Source organism: Haemaphysalis longicornis, unplaced genomic scaffold (assembly GCF_048455015.1).
Source record: "Haemaphysalis longicornis isolate Haplotype H1 unplaced genomic scaffold, Haemaphysalis longicornis Haplotype H1 scaffold_4, whole genome shotgun sequence".
NCBI lineage: Eukaryota > Metazoa > Arthropoda > Arachnida > Ixodida > Ixodidae > Haemaphysalis > Haemaphysalis longicornis.
This window is the reverse complement of record NW_027526361.1, coordinates 92,026,263-92,047,931: the sequence shown is the minus strand read 5'-3', so window position 1 is coordinate 92,047,931 and position 21,669 is coordinate 92,026,263. Positions and strand designations below refer to the sequence as shown.

At 45.3% G+C, this 21,669-nt stretch overlaps 1 protein-coding gene across 1 annotated transcript in view; it reads right to left on the bottom strand.

Annotated features, from left to right (window-relative positions):
* The window catches only part of Ints10 (integrator complex subunit 10), a 32,418-nt gene that overhangs the window by 9,816 nt on the left and 933 nt on the right, over positions 1-21,669 (bottom strand). The window contains exons 3-16 of the mRNA XM_077707271.1: positions 21,271-21,374; positions 20,771-20,827; positions 20,091-20,173; positions 18,728-18,809; positions 17,107-17,254; positions 16,165-16,465; positions 14,636-14,714; positions 13,765-13,831; positions 12,489-12,522; positions 8,264-8,390; positions 4,539-4,621; positions 3,929-3,997; positions 3,002-3,055; positions 537-642 (exon numbers count right to left, since the gene is read on the bottom strand). Coding sequence (XP_077563397.1) covers positions 537-642; positions 3,002-3,055; positions 3,929-3,997; positions 4,539-4,621; positions 8,264-8,390; positions 12,489-12,522; positions 13,765-13,831; positions 14,636-14,714; positions 16,165-16,465; positions 17,107-17,254; positions 18,728-18,809; positions 20,091-20,173; positions 20,771-20,827; positions 21,271-21,374 — 1,394 coding nt within the window. The remainder of the gene's footprint in view (positions 1-536; positions 643-3,001; positions 3,056-3,928; positions 3,998-4,538; positions 4,622-8,263; positions 8,391-12,488; positions 12,523-13,764; positions 13,832-14,635; positions 14,715-16,164; positions 16,466-17,106; positions 17,255-18,727; positions 18,810-20,090; positions 20,174-20,770; positions 20,828-21,270; positions 21,375-21,669) is intronic.

Below are 21,669 nucleotides of genomic sequence, written 5' to 3'. Positions count from 1 at the left end.
GGGGGTTCGGGTTATATGTAGGGGCGGGTTATACGCACGAAAATACGGTGTAACAGGGGACTTCCGGCAGCGCTAAGACTTCCTTCAAAGTAAGCTGTGCAGTGAAATTCAAATCCACATGCCTTTCTTTATGGACCACACTGTTAGGTATGGATAGAGAAATTGTTGTTTGCAGCACTGCAGCATGCAGGCTGCAATGCTGGGTTCGGTATGACAACAGTGCCCAGCGGGTCATGCCTCAGCAAAGCTGTCCGCGATTCATCAAGAGGCCAGTCGTTTTTATGGCGTTAAACTACAATTACGTCTAGTGCAGCCCCTAATGGCGACTACACAATGCTCAGGTAAAGCCGGTTATTCCAGCCCTTGTTCAGATCAATGGTGAATCAAGTTTCGACTTCCCAGCAAGAGGAATACCTTTCCACCTGCCTTAAATAACAGTTCCCCAGCATTTATGCAGTGATCCTGTCCTTAAAGGTTGGTGCAGTGTGCAGGAGGCACGTCTCCCCATCTTGCAGGGCCTGCAGCAGGCTGCTCACCTGGTTTGCGGTGCAGTGTTTCGGGCGTGTGGTAGGGTGATGCCGAGGGGGCCACCGAGGTCTCTGGCAGAGCACACACCACGTCCAACAGCTTGGAACAGGCCGACTGCAACAGAGCCACCGGCACTAAGGAAAGATGGGAGTGCGAAAGAGCAGGCCGCAAGGGCCAGGCCCACATGGCACCCTGCTACTCCACTGTTGCGGAGACAGGGGCCCCACAATTTGCTCTCTGCATATATTTGACTGCTTTAGTAGGGTTGCCACCCGCCCGGTTTTCGACCGGCCCAACCGTTTTTTTTTAACACAGCGGGCCGGCTACCGGTCCGTACCTAAAACCGGCTGTCATTGGCCGGTCTTTTGGCCATCATGCCACAAATAATTTTTTGTGTGTATTATAAGCGTCAATTCAGCAACTACGACGATAAATATGTGTCGACAAGCTGCGCAAAGACACATGAATAGAAAAAATACGCGGGCAAGTGTGCTCCCGGAGATGGAGGGGGATCAAGGAGAGGAACAACAGAACGAAATGCCGCCACCACAGTTCAAATACAAAGAAGAGTTTTAATGGACAAAGTATGTGCGGCTGCTTTTCAGTGCAGCACATTCAGAGCAATTACTAAAACCTCAGTCACTTTCAGTCCAAACATTATGTTGACATCTCTCTAGGAAAATGCTACAATAAATGGCATTGCATGTCAAAAAAAAAAAAAAAAGTTTTTTTTAAAACGCAAACTTGTGCCCGTTCGCCTCCCCGAAGGGCTGGCTATTTTTTCGGGGGAGGTGGCTACCTTATACTTTACTGGGGAGGGGGGAGGGCAATTTAAAAGTGTAATTTTTTTTCTTTTGTTATCAAGATGTTGGAAGCTACTGACATTCCATGGGCTTGATCTGTTCCTTCACACCAACTTTAATGTAAATAGATGAGCCTCCCTGTCTTTGAGCCCAAGTGGCAAGTCTCGAATTGACCACTTCTCTAACTAAGCTGCTGACAAACAGCTTAGTTAGAAGTGGTCAATTCGAGCTTAGAAGTGGTCAATTCGAGAAGTGGTCAATAAGCTGCTTGTCAGCAGCTGGCATGTCTAATATAAAATACAGTCGATCCCAGATATACGGAATATCGAACTCCAAGGGGATCGCAAAACAGTTCGATATATGGATAATTCGAAATATAAAATATGCCCATCTGAACCTTATTCGAAAACTCTGCACATCACTGAGAGCTTTCAAAAATCGCAACAAGTGGTAGCCCGAATAGGTCCTCAAAACACGAAAATATGAAACACAGCGCGACGACCACTGCACTTTATTTAGCACGGAAAAAGTCCATGAGACTCGTTGCCTTTATCTTCCACTTCACGAAGTTCACCAAGCTGCCTTCAAGCTTAACACCATTCAAATAAGAAAGCATGGCGCCATCCAGCACGTCGCCATAGACACGAATTACGTTGAATGCTGACGCAAGCTCGGCTGCCATAGGCGGTTGGAAACGTCATCAGGGCCGCTAATAAGGTCCGCTTCTTCAGTAATGGGGATCCAAGCCGCGATCGCTGTATCATCGCGATCCGCCACAGGTCTACACGTCGTTGCCAACACTAACTTGTGCGGTTGCGGCACCTGGAATTTCGCATGGGAATGCTGACAGGTCTCTAATTCTCTCGGGGCACTCAACAAAGATGCACCACACCGTATCAGTCTGCATTCTAGCAGAGCCGCCGCTGGGTCACAATAGCTCAAGTCGGTTTCTCCTTCCCCTTTAGCATCCAAGCACACCCCGCATTCTCGTTTTCATGAGGCTAAGCCCATGCTAGCGCTTTGAGAAGGTCAAGCAGGTGTTGAAGGCCACCCAAGGGACGTGACGCACGAGAAGTCATCATCATCACCCACAACTTCATCAAGAGAAGCGTACTTGCAGGGGCACTTGAGGCGCAGCGTTCAATATACGGGATGTGACGGTGCACGAGTTCAATAAACACGTACAAGAGTGCTATACTTTTGCACAGGACTTCCAAGGGGATCATCATCTGGGATGTTTGGACTGTTGGATATATGCAATAATTGGATACATCCAGGTTCTATAGATCCCGGATCGACTGTACACCTTATTTTAATTCTTACTCTGTCTGTGTACCTAAGGAACCCAACGGTTACAGCTCAAGACTGTCAACATAAATCTCCTGGGCACCACACCACTTCTAACACACAGGCTGTTTGCACAATGAAAATTCCTTAAAAACTGTTACAGCTGTTCTTCCCGAATGAACGTCATTTAAACCGTGCTGCAGCACACTGCAGTTAACAGCCACCGAGTGGCACAATCTGGTGTCGCCAGAAGACTACCAAGCAGCACCACAGCTACTCACTTCCACAAACTGCAGTTGCCTTGAATGAATTCGTGTGGGCTAGTTACAAAATCCAGATAATTTTGGCTCGACTGTTAGGCACCGAGTCAGGGGCAGACTTACGGAGGCATCCCCGAAGGAATTGAAACAGCTGGCCAGTTGGAGGTTCACCTTGTTCTGCAAAGGATACAGCCTATTAGTGATTAGTGTGCACCACTGTCTGCATCAGAATGGTTTTGAAAAAACAAAGTGTCACTAGTGCTGGCTACTCGGTCATCAGCCATCATAGGTATTTGTTAAAGTTAGTACATGAATAAGCACACTTAGTGTGTCACAAACTGCTAACTTTTGGTTGCCAAAGAAGACTGACAAGAAATAAGCACCCATTCTGTCCTTGTGCAGCCTCATGTTGCCTTTAGACTATTTAAAAATGAAATGCAAGAAATTCGAGAATTTTCGAGGGTCTGTAAAATATTCAGGACTTTCAAAACCTTGAAGATAAGCTCTGCAAATCCAAGGGTTTTCAAGTTTTTTAAGAGCCCACATAAACCCTGCAGCTGTCAACATACTTTTACAGCTGCCTATAACAACACTTTGCCTTGTTCTGGTCTTCTGCTGGTATTGCCTCAAATAATTATAGAGTAATACTGAGCTACTCTGAAGGCTAAGCCAACTGCTTCAGTTCCCAGCATTTGTTAATAGAGCTTGTGTCTAAACATTCAACAGAACTCGCTGTCACGAATCGGTGGGTTGTGAGCTGTACATGCACATGCCAGACTATGCAGCAGGCGCTAAAATAAATCTAAATGGACGTTTTGGCAAACAAATTTAATTATGACCAGCATAAGCAACACCTGGTAAATAAAATGAACGTTCATGTGATTAGAGCATGCATACCTGCTATCCCTAAACGACCACTAATTTCCTTCAGATCAACCTGACTGTGCAGATAAAATGTCCCTACACAAGTTCTTAGCCCTCGGGCCAATGCTCACTGCCTGTGTTTGTGATGAAATGCTCAGACAGGTGGAAAAAAAAAAAAGGCACTACCTTTGTTGTGGGGTCAGTAGTTGTCTCGGCTATCTTGTAGAGCTTTGAAATTGCTTCCTTGGGCTGGTCCTGAGGAAAAGACAAAATTTTCATTAGGGAGTACCCTCGACCAATGTCATTGCTGCTCAAATCAAGGCAGAAAGCTTGGAAGATGGCTGCAATTTCTAACAATGGCTGCTGTACACAAACTGTACGAGGACTGCTGAACTAACATACCACAGAGTTTTAAAAATACCTACAGCACGAATTAAACAAGGACACAGAAAGCGCTCTGGCAGTGCTCGTCCCATCGTCTTTCGGTGTCCTTGTCTATGTTCGCGCTGTAGCTATTTTTAAAATTGAATTACTAACTTGCCCAACAGTACACCTTATTATACCACAGAGATTTAGCATTCCAGGAAAAGGGGGAAATAAGCAGTTACTGTAAACAGTGTACTTTGTTTGTACCGCTCGTCTAGTGAGCCCTTCCCCCACCCACAGCAGCATCTTGCTGTTATGAAGACAGCCGAGTTAGGAAATTCTGCCGATGCCCCAGTATTGCAATACTAATAGGTAGTTGCATTCAACCGTAAGGTGCGGTGGCTTCAACCAGGTAAGGAGTACACCGCACCTGGTAGATGAGTGATTCTATAAGAAAGGACTGGAACCACGGCCACTCCTCCAGGTGAATGTGCTGTGACAGCCGGCCCAGTTCTGGAACAGAAACAGTGGCATCCAATCGTGGAAACGACCTTTCAATGGGCCCTGGAACAAGTCCTCAACATAATAAATAATCTTGCACAATCGTGAGGTTACGTGCTCAGGGACATCTGAGCCGAGTACTATTTTCTTGTTTTCTTTTAAACAGCCAGAAGCGCACAGTTTATAGCCACTATCCTGGATTTTTGTTTATTATGTCGTCACCACGTTTACATGTCACGGAGCAAGAATCCCAGCTACTGAACAGCTTTTTGTGCACAATTTCAGTAAAACATAAGCGTCACCAATGCATTGCCTCCTATTTGCCAACACCATACTTTTCCTTATTTGGCGTTTCCCACAGCGCTTTAACGTACCATTGTACCTTCCGTCAGAGCTCTTCGATGTAGGCAGTTGCGAAACCCCGCCTCAAAAAACGGCCCGCACCTGGAATTCCCCTGCTTTCGATCATGCATACCATGGCGCCACTGCAGCTGCCGCATGCACTATCCAAAAAAACAAACTAATTATTCAAACTGACAGTTTAACGTTAAATTTTGTTTTAAAGTGCATAATTCTTTATTTTTGTGTTTTCGTAAGTTATTAATTGCCATCTTAACTCCGGTTTTTAGGTTGCGATTGTTTTTGCATCCACGCATCTGCCTCGACCAATTGGCGCTTGTGCGGCACTCCGGCACAACATAGGTCCGAACTGAAGTATTACATTTTTAGTTTTCGTTTTGCCTACAGCTCATTGTATGCTAAAACTAATCTAGTAGCCAATCAAGTGGCTCTAAATAACCAATTTGAGCTTGCATAAAGCTGTCAAAGTGACTTAATTTTGTTGCCACCAGAAGACTGAAGAGGACATGCAGCAGACGACAGTGCGCAAGCGACGGTTGACCCCATGGTCGCATTCCTTTGTACTACTTTTGCTTCGTATGTATATAAAACACTTGCATAGTTGAGCACATTGGGCTCCTTTGGCATAAAAAATTTACACAAGCACTCAAATACCTTTTTTTGCCCAGCTCGTTGAGCGGCGAAGCAAGCTGTATAGTTTATTTTGTCAGCAAAAGATGGCGCCACTGTAAAACAAGATCCAAAGCAGTCGACCAATCGTAGGGCCACCTTTTGATATATGGGGCCTATGGGGAGTTTCGCAACTCGTATATCAAGTAACTCTGCCTTCCGTAGCTCCTCTGCGCATAGCCGCTGCATGTGTTCAAAAATCTCACCGAGCAATGCGTGTGTGTTTGCAGAAGTGTTTGGTGTAAGATTTCTACTGTTTTCTAATCATGCTTACCTAGCAGCACAAAAGAACTGAATTACACAAACACATTTACAAAAACACTACCTGCTACAGTCAAACCCAAACATACCAAACTTGGATAGAGCGAATTATGCTTTATAGTGAACACTTCAAGTTCTTCTGCCATTACGCATGTAAAATGTATTTCTTAAAATGAAATAAACACTGGATATATCAAACTCTGAGAGCGTGTGATCGCCCACCGAACTACCGCCAACGCACTTATGTGCCGGCTGCGCCTAGCCTCCGGGCTGCCATGCTGCCCGCTGGCACTTCCGTGAAACACAGCAGCGGGAGTAATTTGCACCTTTTGCCAACCTCGCGTTGCAGCACTACTAGGTATTTGACAGCTGCCTGCCACATCATCAAGTATGTGCGTGCAGCTCCGGACCTTTCATGCTTTAGGAAAAAGAGGGTGGAAAAAAAAAAAAAAGGCCAGGACTCCTGTGCTGCTCTCACGACTTTGGCACTATGTTGCCCACGTTTCTATGAACTAGCATTGCAGCGCTTCACAGCAAGACGACGATGAAGCAGCAGCAAGCCCGGATGAAATACAGGGAAGTGGACTGCAGTTTGTCGATACGATGTCGCATGTCGAGAATGCGATTCTCATGGATGGTGCTAAATGCAGTGTTCATGCGAAAGTCACTGCCTACTGCAAATAGGTACACTTCTCTGCTATAAATATCTTTCGGAACAGATTACCATTCATGGTGGGTGGCACAGTCTTTCTTTCGTTACCGCATTTTTGATTGACTGTTCCCATTGTTTAATTATAACGAATTTGATACTGGAGTTTTATTATAAGTGGGTTCGGTTATATCAAACTACATCATTTAGTGAACAAATCACATTTGATTACGCTGTTCATTATAAACCGCATTTGGCTGTACTGGCAGCTGCCCTTTTCCCCTCCACCTGCCCGCAACACATTTCAGAAGCTTTTAATTAACTCTTTCAGGACCGCTCCATAGGCCATCGATCACACATGATCGATGGTTTCGTGAGCCTGCACAATACAAATTTTCGCTCGGTGGAACACCTAGCGACATCTAGAAGATAGTTTGAAAACTGGAGTTTTCTCTTTTGTGAAGTTTCTTTTTTTATCGCCAGGTGGCAACGCATCAGATATTTTATTCTGACGGGCAGTGGTTTCGAATGTAAACAAACATGGCGTCATACTCGCGCGAGCGCGATAAGAAATCCACCTCGTCTCGTCTCGCATATCTTCGCCTTCTACTGTGGATTTTAACGGTGAGAGTGGCAGTGAAGAGTCGGAATGCGGCTTTAGAGATAGATTTTCAGCTCGAGTGAGGATTCGGGTGTCAGTCAGCCTGGAACATCGAATCGCGCTCAAAGGTGGGTGTTGGTTTCGGTTTGAATTGGCTCTGGAGTAGGTATGTGTGCTCTAAACATGTTCTGGCTGGTTTATATTTGTTTGCTAGGGTGTTAACTACCTATGGTGGTGATCTCCTGCCACCAGCGCAGAAACGGACCAAGTTTTCGCTGAGACGAGAGCCCGGCGTGTAGCTGGGTGACGACGTAGCCATGGTCCTAGTGCCAAAGAGATCACACAAAACAAAAAACCAGTTTCACCTAGCCACATCAAACTTTCGCGACGAAGAAACAAAGCATTGTGTTAGATTTCGTATATTCTGAAATAATTTTATTCTTTTTGTATATTTTTATATTTACGCCTTTTTCTATCTTTTTCTGTAGTTTTTTTACGAAGTTCTTACTTTCAGATTTTTTCATGGTTCTATCGTCAGTGTTGAAGTAAAACTTAGTATTGTATGTCAAAGAATATATAATTAGCTGCATTTTGGTATATGCTAAGGCAGGATGGTGCCTTTGCTTTATGTAATAAAAAATTTGTACCGAGACCTCCCTTTTTCATCACTTTTTCCGGCGGTCCCAAAAGAGTTAAGTTCTCACTCTGCTGCTGGATGCACTGACTGCTACAACAATGTCCCACGGCACTGCAGCCATTCACAGGTTTATTGAAATACAGCTCAAGCTCCCAGAACAGCATATGTCGGCTTTTCTCCCCTTTAAAAAGGTTCTGCCAACATATTGAAAGACTGCTCACTGCAAAGGCCCTTTGCATTGTTGACGCCTCAGTGCAAATCAAGTTTCAAGTTTCAACTTTCCTGCAATGTTCGCACTGCTTTTCATACTGTGCACTGGCCCGTTTCCACACTAGAAGTAGCCCTTCTCACCCCATGTGCTCCCACTTCACTAGCCTCGTGAGAAAAGGGTCGAGCAAGTGTGTGCGGGCATCTTGTAATAAACAACAGCCACAAGTGCACGCCATAGCCTGCCTGGCAGCAACTCCCCGGACAGACCTTTCTTTAGATACTGCAGGATGGCCCAGCACCGGATGGCCGTGAGGAAGCTCTGCGTCAGCACCACGGCCGATTCTGCGGGAACGCACTTGCTCACAGTCAGGGCGGGGGGCTCCGCCTCCTTTCCCTGCACAGAGCAACCAATGAGGCAGGAGCATGACCCACTTGGCCTCTCTGGCAATGAGAATGAACTCTGACACCCAGTGCCTCATGTTTTATGCAAATCCATGAGTCACACGGTGAATCGTCGCACAATATTATACCAGAAGGAGCACTGTTGCCAATTTTTTCTGCGCTAAACATATTGGTTAGGCACATATTGCAGGGACATAAAATGCGGATGATTCAATGTCCTTTTTAGCGTTGCAAGTTTTGATAATTTTTTCGAAATAATGATTGCAAAAAAAATTATCAAATTCAAAATTTTAGTCCAGCCGTCGAAGAAAATAGAAAAAAAAGGAAGTTGCATATAGCAAACCAGCAGTAGTAGAAAATAGAAAAAAATTCAGAATATACATGTTGTAGGTAAACATTTCAAAAACCCGTCCTAGAAAAAAAATTGATTTGCTCGGTACAATTTGCCAGATATCAAAGATAATGCTAGCACATGTGGTGCCCGTGTCTTGTGGTGAAGCCCAACCTCTTATTTCAAATTTCGCAATTTTGGATGCTTTTCTGGAAGAAATTGGGTGGTTTGACATTATTAAAGATGCCAATTAGTCCCCACATGATGTAAGAACACCTTGTCAATGATTACGTCCAGCACAAAATTAAAGGCAAGCAAGTGATGCGAAAAAATCCACTTGGAGTTGAAAACGAAACTCGGTGGTGGATGCTTGTTGACGTTCTGATCGCCGCTTATCTGTCAGAACTTTCATTTGCAGTTTAATATCATCTACTGACTTACTATGGTAACCCTGCTTGCAAGAATAAGGTGCGATGCACTAAAATCATGCCTAGAAAGCTTCTACCAAGCAGCTGTCGCGTTATGAAGAGAGTTCAGCACTATCAGCCTCCTGATTGCAGCACCCCCTAACAGTTTCGAAAAGAAACAGTATCAAGCCTTTTGGAGACCTTGTGAAAGTAGGCAGTTCTACTAAGCAGCAAAACTGGACCTCAGGAAATACCCTCGTACCGAATTGAAACTGGCCGGTGAACAGCTGACGGTGTTCAAGGCCGATTGGACCACTCTCCTTGTCTGAACTAATACCCGATGACTTGGTGTTATCTTTCGACTCTCAGCTGAAGCTGTTATTGCAGAAGTAAGGCGTAGGTGAAGTGGAATCACGAGCGGCGTGTTTTTTTCGATGAACAGTAGCAGGCGACGGACCGTGGCAAATCAGCTTGCAGTTGGGTAGCTGAGTAGTAGCGCCAAATATAAATTGTGCAATGTGAAAACGAAAACGAAACTGCTGGAAGCTGGATGAAAATGCCAGATACACTTGTTAGACACGCTAGGGACCTTCAGAAATAAGCTGTGGCAGAATAAAGCTACCCTTTCTCCAAACCAACGAGCACTAATGAATACCTGGTGCCATTTTCAGGTAATTATCACCTCCCAACGCTGTCGGATTAGAAAGCTGACAACATAATTTGGCATTTTACTTGCTAGGAGCCCTTTGATAAAAAAATACTGAGAGTAAAGCTGCATAACCACTAGTGGCATGCTTTTTTGTCGAGTGCAGTAGCCACACCCCCTTTCGCGAAAACACGCACACCTAACCTGGCAAAGAACGCTGTCAAAAATCTCAGTGTCGCCAGAGCGGGAAAATGTAAACCGATTCTGAAAGTGAAGTGCCTAGACCACGGTGTACAGGGTTCGTACAGGTTTCAAAAGCAAAAATTCAAGGGTTTTCAAGGACTTTCAAGGACCAGAAAACACATTTTCAAGGTTCCCGTCTAATGTTTTATCTGGGATTATTTATAACCTTTCCAGCACAATGCAAAGGTTTTTTATTGCACAATACCTAAGCACATTAGTGCACATTTAGATAGGTGCTAACGGGTACGTAAATGCTCCCCCAGCTTTATTTTTTTTAATTCATGGCTGGTATTTACAGGTTTTTCTTTTTTCTTTGTGTTTTTCTGAGGCTGTTTGATTTCAAAACTTAGTTCATGTTGCCTGCATCTCCTGTTTTATCAGCAAGAGCATCAGCTGGAGCAAGTGTTGCTCCAAGGCAGGATGAACTATGTGCACGTCCACCATTTGCACCTAAAAGCAAACGTAGATGGAGCGTATGAGGCACAGACTAGATGGAAGATGCAAGATAGAGAACAGAAGCTGGCTTTCACTGGATTGTATCATGATATGAATTGGATTGACAAGTGCCTGCTCCCAATGTTGCCTTGTAATAATTAAAATCCACCAAACTTGTCATTTCACGCAATACACTGAAACTTGATTGTTACAATGTTTCTTTACATTGGTTAACACCTAAAATCCTTGACAAACACTTTAAATTCTTGTGAAAAGGCAGGGCCATTGATTCTCTCCGGAAAAATCAAGGGTATTCAAGGACAATTTAAAAATTCCAGGACTTTCCAGGCCTTGAAATCGACACTTCTAAATTCAAGGGTTTTCAAGGTTTTCAAGGACCTGTGCGAACCCTGGGTGTAAGATATACTTTTAGGTGTGGACACAGCAGCCCAGAAATCTGTCAAATAGAGTTTGTGGCGCTGTGGCACCGCGCGTGGACCTTTGATTGAAAGGACATCTGGTGGCAGAACTCTTAACTAAGCTTTGAAGCGACCGAGGCTTCAAGTGACTTGAACAACGACTGTCCGAAGCCAGGTGGTTCGCAGGCACCAGCGGCTTGCGTGTAAAACAACATTGTTTGAGCTCACCGTGTGAGCTCACACAACGCGATCTTAACGCGGAATTTATTTCATTGTTTAAACAGCTGCGTGACTTCGGGCGTCTTAACTTCATTAAGACGCGCGCGCAGCTCCTTAGAACATTGGACACCGGCAGTGAGTTTGACAACATCGATTTGTCTCCGCTGCTTCGTGCATGGACTTACCCCAGTTTTGCAACGTCATTTACGACGAAGAAACAGCGTACTCGCCGCCAGTTTAATCCATTTCACAAACTTCCTACTTTCCTTGTATGTCGGCGCGTTGTTCCGACAGTAGACGCTTTCTTTTTGCGCTTCTTGTACGGAGTAGCTTGGGGGTCTGTAGCCAACGGTAAAGTCAACGGCACTGCATCGTTTGCGAGCGCGCACCTGTTCGACATTCAGTATAGTACATCCCCTCAAAGCACCAAAAAGAACCCTTTCATGCAACTGCACTCAGAAGAATGCTGACCGCAAGTAGCATCATTTTCTGCTGGGGATGGCTGTAGAGCACGCATTCATTCATTTAGTATCGCAGGTAACGTTAATTACTGTTACGTTTTCTTGCCATCCGTTGCAGTACGTACTGAATAAAACATTTGCACCCCATTTTTTTCTTTGCGCAAGCATAAAAAGCGGAGCATAAAATCTCATTTGTATGAGCGATCAACGGCTACCGCGGCCCGCATTCCCTTCGGTTTAGTGTTTTATCAGTTCTTTTGATTTTTATAGACTTAAAACACATGCTTAGAACACGTTGAAACACTGGGGCGAGCGCAAAGGTTTTCGCACGGCTTTCTTCAAATTATCGTCTGCACCCCCGGCCGGCGGACCCAGTCAAGCTGCGGCGAGCAGAAATCGAGCAGACGACTGGTTACGGAAGCTGCCGAGAAGGACCGACAAGGAGCCGAAGGGATCCGAACACCTCCGAGTGGGCGGCGATCGGGCAGCTTCTTTTCTCTGTCACGGGAGGGCGCTGCAATCAAAGGTCTCAGCGGCGCCAGTTTGGCAACTTTATCAAAACGAAGAGCACACGTTCGTTTTGTAAGCTGTGTCCTCACCTAGTAATATATCTTACACCGTGGCCTAGACTAACTACTGGGGCGCATTAGGTGTACGAGAAACAAGTACAACATGTCGAAATCGGCAATATAAAGCATCGATCACCCGTGATCGATTTGAATAGGCACGGTAATGAAAGAGTTAAATAGAGACTTTCGTTAAATCGGGTTTCGTTAAATCGAGTTTTGACTGTAAATGTCATCACCAATTTCCAGTAAACTCCAAATGATAACATGTCTTAGGCTAAAGTGCTACTAATAAAAGGACTCTCACTGCCTGTTCTCCATCACCACACACAGAAAAATGTTCATGCATCTTGGAGCACTCACCTCAGGCTCAACCTTTCTTTTCTTGTGCTTTGGCCTGGTAAAAGAGAGAGAGGAATCAAGGAGAAAAGAAGAAAACACAAAAGACATAATTGTTCTTGTAGCTAACTCTGTTTTTTTGATCATACAAAAGGAATGATTCCACTATGCAAGAACTGCAGCCCTCAACACAATAGCAAGAAAACCAGAGACAAACAGATTAACGAATTCTAAACAGACCCCTTTCAGCCAGCAAAGCTTAACAATTTTGTACTGAGCTGCATGGCTGCCACATCTGGAGTCCCACAGGGATCAATGCTGAGGCCACTACTAGTGTTGCTTTTATACGTGATCGCATCACTTAAAGTGACATCACCGAAACTTCTGATGCATTAAGCTTCACATCGATCAAAGAAAACCAGCCGGGTCATACTGGGTCTCAACAATGAAAAAAAAAAAAACTCAAAGGTTTGGGAAAAACTTGGTTCATACTTGGCAAACTCGGAAAATGTACTTCATGCACATGGTTCCATGATCAGGTCTTCTACTGAATCTGTCTTGGTTACATGGAATGCGCTGCACTCCAATTACCTTACAACCATACTAAAGTCCCCACAGAATAGCTGAGCGCAGTTAGTTCAGATACTTGCCTCTTGCATTACAAATGTGTCTAGAATGAGGAGATCACCTTACCTTTCCCGCTGTGGCATGCACAAGACATACTTCTGCTTATCACTTTTCCATGTTTCGTACCACACTGGCAGTTGCTTCCTGTAGCCATGTTTGTCATGCCTCAGCTCACACTGATCATACACATAATATTATACCAAACGCCCCTATTCAAAACTGCATCGAAATGGCTTGCAGTATATAAATCTTTTGGGTCTCCTGTTCTTCTCTCTTTTTGCACACTTATCTTCCCTGTTTATTCTTCAGCCTAATCTCGCATATTTGTTACACTGCATACATCTGTTTGCTAGGCTCTTGTTTCAAGTGAAATCATCATTACAGCATGCCTGTTGGGTGCCTAGAGCAGCTACCAAAAAACAAAAAATAAGAATACTCGCACAATGCATGGAGTTACCTATTGGTGAATAGAACGGTAGGCCTTTATTACGACGAACTAGAACAAAGCAAGAAAACCAGTTCATCTTATCATAGGTTCATCTTGACAAACAAATGCTTTCTGCATTGCGTCCATTGCAAGAAAACAAGTGTTTGCTCTGTGCGTTACAAAATTTCTCGTTACTGAGTTCACCCTGACAGGAGCCTATGGTAACACAGCCCACAGTGCACTTACGGTTCCACTGTTGCGTTTGTCCACCTCGGTCCTTCCAAGAGGATGCACTGAACATCACTGGTTGCACCTGTTGGGCAAGGATTGAAGTTTCATTCAATAAACAGCATCGTAAACTAGTGTACGGTGCTGGGCTGACGAAACTACTTTAGGACAGTGTTATTTTTCAAGCCTTAGTATGCAGCCCTACAAGAACTAGCTTTGGTCTCCAAAATCGCATTGAAAATAAACCGCAGCCATAGTTAAAACAACGGGTTCCCGGAAAATTGTCTCTTTTAAACACCTTGAGCATTAGAATTGTTTTTCTGCCAATTTGCAAACAAGCACTTTTACTGAAGAAAATTACTCATGCAAGTTTACAGACCACAGCAGCAGGGATAGTGTTACCAAACCATCTCAGTCGCAAAGATAAGTACCAAAAAGTGGACTTCAACTGCAACATTCTGGTCCTTCACTACAATTCAATGCAAGTCAATGCACATCAAGTCAATGCACGTCATCAAATAATGAAATGTTCTGATTTTCAGAGCCGACACAAATGTTAATTCATAAACAAAAATATTAGTTTTGTGTGTGTGTGTGTGTGTGTGCGCGCGTGCGCGTGCGTGCGTGTGTGTGTGTGTGTGTGTGCAAACAATGCATTATATCTTGGGCTGCAGAAGTGCAGCAAAAGATGACTCCAAAAAAACCTGCAAAGCCCCATGCAGCATCCTGGCATAACATTCTTTTTTAGAGTGCCCAGAAGCCAGCACATTCCCATTACAGCCTACATTCCCACAGTGTCACCGCTCTGGCATTTTCCTGTGATGAGCAGGCTGAAAATGAGGGTAAGTTCACTGACGCCTCGGCACAAGAGCTGGTAAGCCTATAGTACCTGGAAACCACGAAGGGTTGATGTGCTTCCCATAGTTGTACAGTGCGTGCAGGAATATTACAATGGTAATGTAGAAGACCTGCAAAAGAGGGCACAAAGAAAGTGACTTTAGACGCAATTGCACAGCTACCTACAATCCACGTCACTCGTCCTACACGTCTACAACCCTGTGCTTTGACTCGCTGCAACCTACACGACAGGCCGTTAGAAGAGTGAAGAACAAGGGGCACGATAGTTGTCCTACCAGAAGCTCGGAGACCTAGGGCCCATTCTTTGCACATCTGGTTATCCCCTGATGTAACTAGGCACCTGCTGTAATTTAAAAAGGAAACACCAGCCTCGGAGCCCCAGCTCTAAATGCAACAGTGGGCCAGAATGGAAAAGGAAGAAGGAGTCTAACCTATTCTCAGACGTGCCAGAGAGAGGGGGAGGGAGGAACTTCAATGAAAGGAAAGACAGCAATGTCATCCTGAGGAAGTGCTCTGGCCAGATAATGCAGTGGGAGGGGGAGCAGTCGGGATGCACAGGTGGAGAGATGTGAGGTAACTATGCATGAATGTCAAGAGTTCCCACAGTTCCAGTCCATTGCCCAGAAGAGACATTTGACAAACGCTAGATGATATACATAAAGCAAAGCTCACAGCACAACTCAAGTCGTAAGAGTACATCGAGCGTTGCACTGCAACATTATAAATCAACACTTATGATCTGCCATGGACCATTACGTACCTTCAGATGATACAGAAGTACCACAACATCCAATACTTGTAAAACAATCTTCGCGGCCTGTGTTTGCACACCAGCAAGCACTGAATGCAGTGGATTAATTAAATGCTTTAGCATTTTCACAACCTTCTCAGTTTCAAGATTTTTCTTTGTCAAAAGCTTGCAGATTCATGCCTACAGACTGACTTTTATGAGTCAACCATGAGGGCATTGAGGACCACTGCACATTACAAGCAGTGCCTGGTGAAACACAGGGTGGCTCAGGGTAAGGAGGGCTTACTTGCCGAAGTGGTGCCGGCAACGCCGGCGTAAGCTGCACCGGCTGCGGTGGTTGCAACTTGTTTTGAGTACATTCAGCCCTCAGACCACTCTGACCTGAGCACCTCCTCTTTAGCGTTACAGAAATGGCAGCCTCTTTGTAGGAGGGCTGCTTGTTGCTTGTGGTGACAGCAACCGACCCGATACGAGGCGCCACTCAGGGGCCCTTCATTCAGTATCCACTGATGGCTGTTGCCAAAAATGCTGGCACAGTAACGGACGAGCTACATCTCGCTGCTCAACCCCCTCAGTCAACGAGAGGCCGAGTGACCCCTGTGATGGACCTCACGGTCCCGCAGCTGCCAAGCCGCTGTGAGAAAGCAGACAGCACATGTCAGGTCGGAATGAACGCTTTCATGGAACCGGCGCGGGTGCAGCGCGAGCCCGTGCCACCACTCGATCGTTGCTGATAAAACTGGTGACGATGGTGCGTCGTCTGCTGCAGCCTAGAAGAGCAAGCAGTTCCAACAGCCACCCCTGTGTACCTGCTTGTGCTGAGCGGCCAGCAGTTCCTCCGGGTCCGCCCCCGCCGTGAGGTCAGTGGGGGGCTGTGGCCGGGCCACGAGCAAGGCACGGAGGCGCTGCCACTGTGCCTCCTGCACAAGGGGGGGCTCCCCCTGCAGCAGCTCCCACAGCTCCCACCGGAGGCGACGCCCCGCACACGACACAAACCCGCACAGCTGCCGCCACAGCTCCGCCTCCGAGGCACCACCAGCCCCCCCGTCCACGCTGCCGCCACCGCCGCTGCTTCCCGAGGCACCACTGCTGCCCCCACCACCTTCGAGGCTGCGAGGAACACGCACACTGCCGACTGATTACCTTACACTGGCCCTATCATCACATTCATTGACCCCGTCTTGTTCCAGGGGCCCTGAAACAGCCTTTTGCAAACATGCTCCGGAGCACAGTGTATCCCGTTTTGCACTGCTCTACTGTTGCAAAAAAAATCTTTTGAAGCCTCTGTTACAAATGGAGTAAATCAGTGCTATAACAGCACCTATTCCCCGCTCTTTTTTAGGGTCCTTTTAACACTCCTGCCACAGAAAGCCTGCTGAACGGTGCTTTAGTTCATGCATTTTTGTGGAATTCACATAACTGATACAAACTGTCGGGCATCAGTGGCACAAAAACATTCCTCATGTCACGCGCTTTATATTTCGCCCAAAAATTTAATTTTTGACCAGCTCGTTTAACAAAACCGCCATTTAGCTATACCGCAAGACCAAACTACATGACATTCTTTGTGACAGGGTCAACAGGTTTCAAACAAATTCAAAGCGTGACTCGTCATTCCAAAAGGAGGATTGCGGCTTCTATAAATGCTTTAGCAAGCGATAATAACTCTTAGATTGGCAAGCCTGCTAGTGTTTTCCTGCTTTGCGCATGCATTCTACAAGGATCACCCAACAAAGGGGAGTGGCTCTTACCCTGGCTTTGCGAAGAGGTCAAGCTTGTTCCTGTTGGGTGCATAGATGAACATTGTGTAGAACTCGATGCACTTATGGATGAGCCGATAAGTCTGCTTTACAGGCAGCTCCATGCCCAAATTCAACACCAGGGGGGCCACATCGCACACTGCGAGAGAACGATCATCAGAGGTCACTGCAAGTGCCTGCAAAAGCAAACCCACCAGAAACCCAGTAAAAGATGCCCTGGGGACCAATTCTCCAAAACGATGGGCCGTCGTTTTGAAACGAAGGGGCAGTGCCATGCAAATGCCCGTGTTCTGGAGTTGGGGCCGTCGCTTTGAGGGGCAAGAAAGCAGGCAAAATGGCACTCCAGAGCAGCGGCAAGGGGGGCGCGAAGTCCCAAGCAAAACAACGGGGGGCAGCGCGTGTCGCTTTGCGCCCCCTGGCTAGTGCTCTGGGGTGCCATTTTTTGCCTGCTTTCTCGGCCCTCAAAGCAACGGCCCCAACCCCAGAACACGGGCATTTGCATGGCACTGCCCCTTCTTTCAAAACGACGGCCCATCGTTTTGGAGAATTGGTCCCTGCTCTCACAAAGAACACGAATACAACTAACCATCACACACTGGGTCTGCACTTGTAAATGAAGATGCCCAATTAAATCATCCGTAGACCATAGATCTTATGAAGTGATGCCACCTTCCAATTACAACTGCAAGGCTCTCGTTTCCTCCCCTCTTTCCTCGTTAACTGCTTTTGCTCGCACTTTATTGGCGGCTCAGTCCTGCCAATGCACCAACATGCAATAGCAACGAGTTCACCTGTTTTTTTCAGTTAGGTTTCCTGTCTCATTTAGCCCCATTTACATTTCTTGTCCGTGCTTTATCTACCCCAGTGCGCCTTAGGCAACATTTGTCCCAGGGTTCTGAAGATCTGCTCGGTATTTCCAAGTCCTGGGTACAATCTGATTTGCATTTGTTGTGTTCTTAATTTCTTCAGGGAAAACATGACCCCTTGCCAAAAAGTGCACGTTGATATGAAGTCTGGAGGAAAGGTGAGGACATAATTGTTTGAAAACCTAATTTGAGAAAATACACTCTTTGTTAGACAAATGTTGGCAGAAGCAGGATTTCCTGTCAAAGGTAACTTCCTTCTGCTGCAGTTTACCAAGCATATACAAATTCCTTCCGCACATATTACCCTTGCACTCAAACAAAAAAAAACTTGCTTTTTTTCCCTTCTTTCGAAACAAAGAGTCAGTTTCATTAGCAGTAGCCCAACAGCCTATAAGCCTTGAGCCTAACAGCCTATAACTCAAGAATTTATAAACAGATATTCTTAACACCTCTGTGTGCAAAGAAAAGTATGCAATTATCTCCTCTACTTAGCACAATATTTCATCCCGAGCTTCTTTGTCTTCCAGTGTTAAGCTGGCAAAGATGGGCAAATGCATCTTTGGCTACATAGCAATCCCTGCCACATGTTGCAGTATTCTCCATTTCGCATGCTTCACTGAATCTTAATTAAAGATCCAAGTTTCTTTTTAACCGCTACTGTTTTTAACATTTCTTTTAACGCAAAAATGCAGTCCCATAAGCCATAACAGCTCACACGTGCACTGGGGATGGACAAGCGTTCTTACCCAGCAGCTTCCTGAACTGGTTCAATGGTGTCTGGCAATGGCTATGCTTCTCTGCCATTTGTAGCGTGTCAATCAGTTTCACCTAGGGCCGGCAGTTGGGCAGCATGTTCACATCACACAGACTAATTGGAAACACACTCACAGGAAAAAGCGCTAACAAGGGTCCCCAAATTCTTGTGCACTAATGCAATGGAGAAAAAAAAAAAGGCTGACACTTCCACGAACAAAAAAGTAAAATATTTATTTTGAAAGGTTCTCATTTTAGACAGACAATTATAAAGCATACATTTAGCTGCTTATTCTTGAGAGATACTTCAGCTGCATCAAATGCTCTCTGCTTCAAGGTATATGATGCTAAGACATTTCCAAACAGCAACAATACAACAGATTCAAATGAAACTGCTCGAGTTTATTTAATAAAAGAAAACCATAAATTTGAGTTACAGTTGAATTCAATATTAGGTTCAACTACTAACCTCCTGAAATAAAATGGCCAGATTGGGAGAACTTGCAAGCCGTTGAAAGCAGCAAGCCTATGTATGAAACTAAAAATCTAGCCAACAAGAACACCAACAAAATGCTGCAAACAACATATCCTACACCATTTACAGGAACTGTACCTCAGCTTACACCGAGACTAAGTTAGACACATTTCCACACATTGCATGTTACAAAGAAATTAACATGCTCCGGCACAAACAGTACTTCCTAATGCTGAAAACTAAAAATTCTCACGTCCATTTCCTGAACTTCATGCAGCACTGGAACAGCCACACAGGACAAACCTCGGCCTCAGCCAATGAGCTCCCCCGTGAAAATGGAAAGAGCATTTCTAGCAAGAAATCATAATTTCCGGCTTCATTTCTGACTCGATTATTAGATTCTAGCTGGAATCGACAGCTTCTAACTAGAAAAATTCTTAGCCTAGCTAGAGACGATTATTTCCAGCTTGCGGGTTTTTTTTTCTTCTAGCTGGACTGACAAATGCTAGCTGGAAGTAAATCTCAATCCAGCTAGAAATAAACTAGAAACTGAATTTCTAGCTAGAAATTATGCTATTTCTTGCTAGAGGAAATTTCTGGTTCAATATTCCAGCTAGAAAAAAACGTATATTTTCCCCTGAGAGGGCAGCAGATGCACACAGACAACAATCGCGCGTGGCCTTTGCACCCACATCGTCTGCTCCGCTCGAGGAGAAGCAAATGACGTGCCCCGGGAGGGACTATTTTCTTCCGTGCATTGCTAGCAGTGCCCCTTTATGCTTCGCACCTTCTATAACGCTGCACGGGGTTAGTGAAAGAGGGCCGAGAGCAGCCAAGTGTGTGCGCCGGCCAAGTTGACTAAAATGTCCAAGAGTACTCACACCATGCTCGACCACTTTCTCTGGGAACTTTCGCAAGAGGAGCAGCATGAGCCTGCAGTGCTCAGCTGTGTCCATGCAATGCTCTGCAACAGGGAAGGTCGCCCCCGAAATTGGCCCAACATCTGCCACTGTGACGAAACATGCTCACCACCAGGTGGCAGCTTTCGAAGCCAGTTTAGGTTTGTAACTATAGCTTCTAAGGAGGCACTAACACCAAAAGTTTGGACCAGTCAGTTTCACACAAAATTGAAGAAAGAGCACTTAAGTCTACTTCCTTCTCAATTTTATCAAATAAGCATTTTTAACTGGCATCGTATTCCTCACCTCCCTTTCATATGTGCTGAGATACAAAAAGCTAGCATATGATTAGATAAAAAGTCTTAGAGCAGAGTGACAGGCGTACAGAGGATACAAGTTATTTTTTAGAAAGCTTGCAGCAAGCCACTGCACCAACACAAAGCTCTGAAGTTGATCTAAAAAAATTGCGAGGTGCAGTGACACATGGTGATTATTGCTGTTACATTTCAGGACATCCCAAAGAACACGGCCGCCTTCTGGTATTTCCTTACTGGCTCTTTCAGCAAGAACGGCCACCATGCTTTGCTTAGGGATGACGGTCAAGCGAAACCCCGGACTCCATACAGCCTCCTAATTAGCACGCAAGCATGTACAAAACTCACCCGCAATAGAAAGCAAGATGTCATGCTGTGAGGCTGTTGGAAGGTGATTAAACATATCTGCAAGAAAGATCAGTACAGGTTAGCCAATCTTCTGGGCTACACAATCTGGCATGAATGACACTTTTTCTGCCTCCTCTCTCGCATTCTCCTGCCCACATAACCTGAACCCTATTAACAACTCATCCGCTGAGCACTGGCAGTCAGCGCAGACCAGCTCAGCTTCAAGAAACCCTGGTGTAACGAACTTGGATTTCGCACAGGCTCACTCACGACCTCCTGCACGTAGGAGGCTGACCATATCCCATCAAATAAATGTTTATTCCTCCTCTTCTCGTTGGTGTAATCTGACTGCATTTGTTTAATCTTCAATATCCTTTGTTGGTGCTAAATCTGCAGCAATACATAGATTAGCAGGATAATGCACTGGTGTTGTCATTAATAAAAACTAAGATAGGCACACCTTCCTTCTTGCAATCATGTAAAGACAGAGACCACGATACCTCTTAAAAACGCAGACTCTGTGTCGAGTGTGTCAGCTCGAAGGGCATTGGCAATCTTGTATACTTCATCCCAAAGGCGATGCTCAGAGGGAAACTTCCTGAACCTGAACGAACGGTGAAAAGGCCATTTACAAAGCTTGCACAGTCCACCTTTCATGAAGCACTGTTTATCTGCCAAGTCGCCCAGCATAACGCCTCTTTGCAGCATTACTCGATTATCAGTTCAAGCTTTGCATTTGACCATAATTTGACAAATGATGCACACGCATTAAAAAATGAAGCGCACTAGCTCCCACGAGTTTTAACTGCACCACCTTGCATAGACTTGTTATACATCTCCCAATATACTTCATTTCTTCACATTGCTGCATGAGGTATATGAAAAACATCGAGGCAACA